This window comes from Ictidomys tridecemlineatus, chromosome X (assembly GCF_052094955.1).
Source record: "Ictidomys tridecemlineatus isolate mIctTri1 chromosome X, mIctTri1.hap1, whole genome shotgun sequence".
NCBI lineage: Eukaryota > Metazoa > Chordata > Mammalia > Rodentia > Sciuridae > Ictidomys > Ictidomys tridecemlineatus.
Window position 1 is genome coordinate 81,559,642 of NC_135493.1, and position 9,324 is coordinate 81,568,965.

A 9,324-nucleotide genomic window follows, 5' to 3' on the forward strand; every position below is an offset into this window, starting at 1 on the left:
CTGGGTTCAATCCTTAGCACCACATAAAAATAAGTAAAATAAGGCATTCTGTCCATCTACAACTGCAAAAAATTAACCACAACAAAAAAGGAAATGGATACATAACACTCTTCATCACCTGGTTACTATCAGCCTCCTGGGAAGGGGAAGGATTGCCCCCTGAGGCTCTCTTTCTGCGTTTTGGTCTTCTGATAGGCAGGATGGGAGGAGGGGCATGAGAAGAAAGGATACCTGAAATCTATCAAAAGGGCGAGACACCTCCATTTCCTTCAAGGCACCATCTCTGGACCTCCTCCTCTTCTGAGAAGTCTCTCTCTCTGTCTCTCTCTGTCTCTCTCTTAAATTAAATTTACTTTTTGTTCTTGTCTCAGCATTTCTCAGGTGTTTAATCTTCAGGACTAGGAAAATGAGGACCTGATCCTGATTTTCAAGACAGTTTCAGAAATGGCTTCCAAATGAGCTTACCTCAGCTTTCAGTAATTGTTTGCTCACCTAGGCAAGTGTGTGTCATTTTGGTGATGTGCATCCTGTAACAAAAGCAGTGATGCAAGAACTGCCATTTACCCAAATGTTTCATGCACCTTATTTTATTTAAACCTCACAATATCCAGCTCTTATTCTTATCTCTATTATACAGATGAGGAATCAGGCTCAGAGTGGTTAAGGGAGAGAATGTCTCAGCCTACAGAGCCTATAAAATTTGGAGACTAATAGGGCAGGCTGATTATACAGCAGTCTACCTGGATCTTCCACCTAGAAGACTGATATTATATAGTGTTATTCACTTAATATCTGAACCCCAGTTTCTTTATCTGTAAATGTGGGAATACATAGCACACATTCAGTCTTTCACTTTATAATCTTATGCCTTGCAATTTATCCCTCTGCCACATGCTCTTAGTTCCTGAATAAACCCTCTAGGATTTGCCTACTCTTACTTGCTTTTAGTTGACTACACATGAAACATCTGTCATGTGGGTCATGATAGCAACAGTTGAGGTTGATATAATCCCCTTTCCCCATGGCCCAGTCCATAAATATTCCTGAACCCTATCCTTGGGAAGGCAATTTGAGACTTGCTTCCCATCTCCACATGCCCAGTTGCCTTGTAAGTAAATATTTTCTCTTTTGCAAAACTCATTTCTGTGATCATCATACTGTGTGGTGGGAAAAATGGGCCTGTCAGTAACATTGGTGCTAGTCCTTAGCTTATGGGCTATAGGAGATTTTCCTTGTTCTCTGGTGTCCTTCATGTGGGAGTATGAAGAACATTCTCATATCTGATTCAGATAATCATTGGATTAATTGAAAATTGAGGATAGTTAAATATCTTTGTTTTTCCTAACATATAGCTGATATCACTTATTATTTACCCTTAGAGCTTTGTGAAAAATACTCAGCATCACACACACACAGAGACATACAAGCACACACACACACACACACACACACACACAAACACACACACATTTCTATGTCCTCTTTTCTGACTCTTCTTGCCACATGTCCTTCCTTTACCCACAACCTGTGCTCCATATAGACTTGTCTGCAGCATCTGTGAACCTCCATTGTCCTTTTCTATCCATCCAACAGAGCAGAATCTTTCCTACCTGACAGCAGCCTGGCTCTCTGGCACTCATACCTACAGCTTGACACTCAGCACTCTCTGAGCTCCAAGCTATACTGGCATTTTCATGCTATCTGCACTGTGTCTGGCAGGCTCTGACTCTTTCCAGCTCTTCTCTTGCTGTGGGAAGTCTTGACTCCAGGACTCTATTTGACTTTGCTCCCCTTTCAAGTCTATGTCAAAATGTCACCTCCTCCATGTGACATACCCTGGTCAATCTGTTTTATATTCTATCCTGCAACTCATCCAGTTCCTTGCCAAACTATAAATTTCCTTTGTCATGCTGTACTCTTTTCCCATCCTTTCCCATAGCACTTAACACATTCTAATATACTCTTATTTACAAGTATCATATATTTTACATTTTTATTATTATTTATATTAAATATATATTTATAATATTTATTAATATCAAATTAATAGTTTACAGTCTTTAATAAAATACCAACATTTTCAACATCCAAAACATTGCTTACAAGCAAGCAGATAAATGTTTATTAAACTGATACTTTGGAAGTAAAATTAAAAGGGATATCATTTTCATTACCATCAAGAGATGAAATGGAATATGTTTTTGTAGGCACAATATATGTGGATTTTTATTAGGTTTCTTGCAAATCTGTCTAGCTATTGTGCGGTCTTCAGTGGCTATAATATGAATAATTTTTCTATGAAATTCCACATAGTAGCCGGTACAGTTCTCAATGTTGTGGAGAATTTAAGGCAACACATTTTCAAACCTCAACAATGTCACCTTTAGAATTTATGCTTCTGATGCTTGAAAGAAGTATTTTTATTTAATATATGCATTTATTTTTCTTATTTTTCTTGTTTATTGTAATTATACATATTTATGGGATAAAGCATGATAATACAAGTACACAATGTGTCATGATCAAACAAGGTAGTTAGTATTTCCATCTCCTTAATATTTCAAAAATTTTGATTAGCACATAGTAGTTGTACATACCGATGGAGTACAGTGTGATATATCAATACATACATACAACATGCACTGATAAAATCAGGATAATTAACACTTTTTGTCTTTATCATTACTATATGTTTGGAGTCCCCAAACTCCTCTTTTCTAGTTATTCATTTTATATATATATATATATATATATATATATATATATATACACACACACACACACACATATATATATATAGTTACTATCAACTAATTCACCCAACTGTGCTTTAGAAAATATAATTTTAAATAAAAAAATCACCTGACCAATGCAATGATAAAATAAACTAGTATGTAAATATAAAATAGGATATTTTATTTGTATTTAGATTTTCTTTTATTTATTTATTTATTTATTTGTTTGTTTATTTATTCTAATCAATTATACATGACAGAAGAATACTTTTCAATTCATTGTAAACAAATGGAGAAGAATTTTTCACTTGTCTGGTGTACCCAAAGTAGGGTCACACCATTTGTGCAATCATACAGGTAACTAGGGTAGTGATGACAGTCTCATTCCACCAAATTTCCAATACCCATACAACCTCCCCCACTCCCCTTTGTCCCATCCAAAATTCCCCCACTCATTCTGTGCCTCACCCATTAAGGATTAGTATCCACTTATCAGAGAAAATATCCAGCCTTTGGTTTTTTGGAACTGGCTTACTTCGATTGACATGATATTCTCCATTTACCTGCAAAATGCCATAATTCTATTTTCTTTTATTGCTGAGTATGCTCCATTGTGTATATATACTACAGTTTCACAGTTTCTTCATTGTGTATATATACCACAGTTTCACAGTTTCTTTATCTATTCATGTACAATAGGATATTTTAAATTAAATACCACAGTAGGTATTAATAATGATATAACTAATGCTTTATACTATTCTAAGAGCTCCATAGATTTTGTCTCATTCCATCATTACAGTCAATGTAGGAAAAATAGTAGAATGAATTGGACATTATTACCCTATTTGCATATATAATTACATGACTAATGTAATACTACATCAACTACAACCAGAAGAATAAGAAGTTATACTCCATATATGTATGTCAAAATTCATTCTACTATTATGATTAATAAGAACAAATAAAAAACATATCATTCCTGTATATATGATATCTTTAAGTAGATGTTTGAGAGATATACAACCAACCACACTAATATTCTGGTAAATAATTCTTGAATTTATATGTTTGTTAGTTTTAGTACTGGGAACTGAACCCAGGGGTGTTTGGTTATCAAGCTACATCCTTATCTTCTTTTATTGAGACAGAGACTCAATAAGTTGCTTATGGAATCACTAAGTAAGTAAATGTGGAACTTCCAATACATCTGAATCAGCCAACCAAATTACTGAGATTGCAGGTATATGCCATGTTGATCAATGTGATTGAACTTGATTGAAATAATTGCAATTAGTTCTTAAAATTATCGACTTTTTAGCTAGGTAATGTTAATATTTCCCATTCTCAGTTGAAAAGTAAAAATAAAAGTAACAATTTGTGTAATTTCCAAATGATTGCACAGTTTTAAAATAGCAGCCAAGGACCAGAATACATTGAGGATTATTCCAGAGTATAACACAATGGACCTCTTTTTTTACAAGAAAAAAAAAATCTACATCACAAATTTCAACAGTACTGATCTTTCTAAATGAAAGTAATAAAAATTGCTACTAAAATAGATTATAAAAAAAATAGCAGCTCCTAACAATAACAAGGAAAAAAGGCTGAAAAAAAAGGTGTGTATGGCATGGATTAGGAAGGTTCTACAAAGAATTTTAGTGAGACAATAGACAAGGATTACAAAACAAAATTGGGAAAAAATAAAATAATATGCAAGAAAGAATTCAGATCAACTGCATTAGACCGGAAGTATAAGAAAGGGAATTTCACAAAACAGGTAGTGAGGGATATGAACATTACAGTCACAAGATGTAAGTAGGTGATTGCTGAAAAAGCTAAGTTATTAATAAATGACAATACAAAATGCAGGAGAAGATTCAGATCCAACACATGCCACATGCATTGACGGTGGATGTGTAATATTGGAAGTGCCGCTCTGGAAATTAGTTCCAAATTTTTAAAAAAAATATTCATTTATTTTTGAGTCCAACCTCTTACTTTGATTTTTTTTAAGTCTGATAAAAGTTACTCAATTCCACTTTATTCAGTAACATTAAGTGAAATTTGTCTCATAAGGCTGTGTTTGAAATTCATTTGTAAAAACAGCAGAAGAGTCACTGCTCAGTCTCCGGTGAATAAGAAAGAAACCCCTGCTGAAAATTACAATGATTTTGCACTAAAGCCAGGTGACATAAGACTATTATTATTGATCAGTGTATTTTCTTGGCATTTCCAATAAATCTATTTGTTAATACTGTGATGGAAAAAAAAAACAAATCTGTTCACATTATGTAATAGAAGCAGGCTTTGAGGATGATCCTCTCACCGTGAAAACATACAAGGAATTTTCACACAGCTAATACACTTTTCATGCCAAAAAAAAAAAAAAAAGTGATACAAAAAAAAGTGGCCCTGGGGTGAAGCTAATACTTACGGAGTACTTTAGATTGGTTGTGTTCTGGAATCAAGAAACCAAAGGCATTACCACTAACCAAGCAGCAAGAAATGGTTATGTTTGTCCAGAACTGTTTAAATAGAAGAGTTACAACACACATGTGAGGTCAACTTTACTTGGTGAGTTAGGAAAGTGAAAACCCTAAATTAGGAAACAGCATTAATCAAAAACCAAATGAAACAAAGATTGTCTTTATTTAAAGATTGAAGAGCCATTGATAAAAAGAAAACAAGACATTCTCATAGGTGTGTCATGCATAAAAAGGCTGATCACACAATGCATTCATTAATGGCCAGACTGATAAAAAAGTGAGGTAAGTTTTACAGTCATTGGAACAAATAAACTGCATTTAACCACTAGTGCCCATGTTGCCATTGTTTGTTTCACAATGTAAAATCATTATTCGATGTCTAAGAACTATAGGCTTTCAGTGTTTGCTTTTTTGAGCCCCTTTTGAGATATCAAAGAGTCACTGTAACAAAAATGTTATCTGAATAGAACTTGTCAGCATCAATATGGCGCAGTCCTCACGTCATTCTCACTACATATATGAGGGTGGAGATGTTGTAGAAGCTAGAAAAAGGGATAAAAACAGACTGGCCAAGATTTGAATGGCCAGACTAATCTAGGGAATAACCTAGAAGAGAAATAAAAAAGAAAATTGGCAACATAGATAACTTGATACCCTTTCCATAGTTGGTGGTCTACAAAGATGCGAATTTGAAACAAATTTGTTACCTGAAAGGTAAAAAGAGAAAGAAAACGTAAATCTCTTTTAAGCTTTAGTTATCTAGTTCATTCTCTGAAAGAAGGCTAATGTTAGCAAGAACCGTGCCACTATCTAATTATTAGTTAGACATGAGAGAAAGAATAATATTAATTGGGTGAATCAGTTGTCCCAACATTTCCTACCAAGCTACTATTAATTACCTATAGGTAACCCCAACAGAGTAATTGACATCTGGGGTAAATATTGATGGCAAGCCTTCTCAGAGTACACCAGGTTCCGTTTCTGCTTTCCTCCTCCCCCTTTCCACTTCTCTGCAATATTTTATGGTATGACGGGAAATTCTGTTTGACAAATTCCTTGTTTCCATTACTGAGGAGATCTAAAATCAGAAATAAAGCACCCGCTAATCCTGAGATGATGAGGATGATAGGAAAACTAAAACCCAGATGATCTTTCACTCAAATTTCTGCATTAGTGTTTTCCTGGAAGATGGCTGGCAGAGTAGAAAGAACAACACAAATCATCACAATAAATACTGAGTTCCAGGAAATAGACGCCCCTGTTGTTGTAAGCTGGCACAGTGTTCCTGCTTTAATGGCCACGACAGAGGGAGGAGTGACGTCTAGAAAAGGGCCAATAAAGAAACCTTCCACTGGCATGTTTATCACAGGAGATGCAATATTAATAAACCAATTGGTCAGAGACGGTGTTATTCTCCAAAGTTTAATGCAGGTAATGAGATGTTCTCTATGCTGTTCAACCTGCTGTGACCATTTCACTGCTTTCTCTGCTAGGTATTAGCTGGTCTTCCAACTGAACAGGCAAGCACACAGCAGAATGAGTCACCAAGTGTGGAACACTGAGAGGACCTCACCCGGCAAGCACAGCAAAGCACAGCAGACACCCCCACTTCCCTCTGGACTAGACCTGTCCTGCGCCACCCTCAAGCCTCCTGCACTGGCGCTGGCCCAGTAACTGCAAGACAAGGCCACATTTTCTTTTCTTTCAAAACATAAGTAGCATATCACCCAAAAACTGGAAACCAAAATGCCCTACAGCAGGTACATCCAAACCGGGGAATGCCACACAGCCATAAAAACGAATAGGTTTTCTTTTGGAAGTGCTGGGGATCCAACTCAGGGTCTTGTGCATGCTGGGTTCTACCACTGAGCTACATCCCAAAGGAACAGACTTTGGATACACAGAACAGATTGTACAGAACCGAGGGCATGAAGGTCGGCAGAAAAGACCAACCCCAAAAGGTCACCATAGTGAGTGATTGCGTTTTGTGTAACACCCTCAAAACAAAACAGTTGTAGCAAAGGGAGAACAATTAAGTGCTTGCCTGCGCTTAGGGATTGTGATGGGCCAGGTAGGTGGTAGGTGTGACTACAAAGGAGTAGCACAAGAAAGATCTTTGTGGTGATAAGACCGTTTTGAAACTTGATTGTAGTGGCGGCTACGCAAATGTACACTTATCATGATTGACAGTCCCGAGGCACCAGTATCAATGTCCTGGTTCTAACGTCATTCCATAGTGATGTCAGATGCAACTTTCTTGGGGGAAACGAGGTGAAGAGTGTACTACATTTGCAACTTCCTCTGCATCTATGATGATTTCAAACTACAAACTACATGCACACGCGCACGCACACACACACACACACACACACACACACACACACTCACACACAGAGTCACATTCTATCAGACTTTACGATCCCACTGGGCTCTCATAGCTAAAATGGAAAGAACGCATTTTGAAAACAAGTCAGAGACACCACATAGATGCTGTGTACCATATTAGCAGCCAGGAAAAGTGGGGAGAAACCACTGAAACCCAAGGAGGGCAAGTGGCAGCTGACACCGTGGGAGCAATGCTAAGGACGGTGTAGAAACATTGCTGTCTGGTTGCTCTTGCCAAGGAGCAACTGCTCCCAGCATGCCTCAGGGGGCATGTTAAAACCGCTGGGGGAAAGGCTGCTACACTTCTGGAGCTGGATTGAATCGCTGGCTGCTGGGATTGTTGGTCATCGGGCTGCATGCTGTTACTCCTCCTGACCATGTGTCCAAAAGGTTCCTAGGAGTTGGTGATGTTGACACTCCTGGTCTCATCTGTTCTGTTCTGCCTTCCCCTGAGGGTGACAGTCTCAGAGATATTCTGTCTATTCTTGGAGGAGCTTCTGAAACTTCCTTTTGCTTTTCCACCGCACCTGCTTTTGGCTCTTCTCCTCCCTTTCCTGTAACCTTCCTTCGACAAGAGGGGGCTGGGTGGTACCAGGGTTGAGGGTCAGGTTGTTGAGGTCTTGCGTTAGCTTATCCCAGGGGGAAGAACAAGAGGTTGCTTTCTTTCCTGTGGACATCCCAGAAGTGTTCCCCATACACTTCTGGCAGTAGGGACATTCGCATTTGAACCTCTTCTGATCTGTATCATGTGAAGATGTGGATTTTGCTTTCCTCTCCACCTGATAAGGTGCTCTGGGTTTGACGTATTGCTGTCTCCTGCGTTCCACTAACTTTGTTTTCTTCTGAGGTAATCTTGGACTTCCCCATTGCTGCTCCTCTTCCATCCTCTCAAAGAAAAAGGCATATATTACAAACACAAAGCTCAGCACTCCTGTAACACCCACTAACACACTCGCACACCTTCCAGAAAGAGCCCCTGATGATTTTAGCCACTGAAGTCTATATTGCAAGGTATCTGTTCAGTCATTTCCAGTCGCGGGCACCAACATAAGGAAACAGTGTAGCCTGCACACTTGGAACATTGGCTCGAAGCCAACGTGCTCACTACTGGATTACACATGCCACAGGAGACTCAGGATCCCACTCCTTCAGTGGAGTGCATAGTTCACCATGTCACACTGAGTGAACACCCATGTCTTTGGGGCACCCCTCCACACAAAGCCCCTTCCTAGACTCTTTTTTTAAAGCCGTATTCCCTCCGTCACTTCCATGAAATGTAACAGGAGGCAATCCTATCTCTGTGGGCACCTTGAGATTCTCAGGCTCGGTGACTAAATATACCCCTGATACAAGGAGGTGGGGCATCAAGGACAGTGATGTGTTTGCATTGCCACTCAGGTAGGCAGAAGAACAGAAGCTATAAAGGTGCCCTCCCTCCCCTAGTTCAGCTCTTCACAATTCCTCTTTCGCTCAGCAACAGTCCCTCGCCCCACTATGATGGATGGCCGAGCTGCCTTGGAACAAATATGTGCTCACATTGCCCACTACTACCAAGGGTGCGCTTCAACCTCTTGCCCCCTCTTGGTAATATTAGTCAAAGACCTTAGAAGAGGCAGATGAACCTAAAGAGAGAGAAATATCCACAGATTCCACTGGGCAAGTGATTTCCCATGCCTCGCTGTTCCGCCCTTTTGGCAACCTCTCCCTTTAAT

At 38.6% G+C, this 9,324-nt stretch overlaps 1 protein-coding gene across 1 annotated transcript; it reads right to left on the reverse strand.

Moving 5' to 3' along the window:
- Nucleotides 1–8,091: 8,091 nt before the first annotated feature.
- Nucleotides 8,092–8,496, reverse strand: LOC144371586 (protein FAM156A/FAM156B-like). The gene has a single exon (XM_078033946.1). The coding sequence runs from the start codon at nt 8,494–8,496 to the stop codon at nt 8,092–8,094; it is 405 nt and encodes a 134-aa protein (XP_077890072.1).
- Between the last annotated feature and the right edge of the window lie 828 nt (nt 8,497–9,324).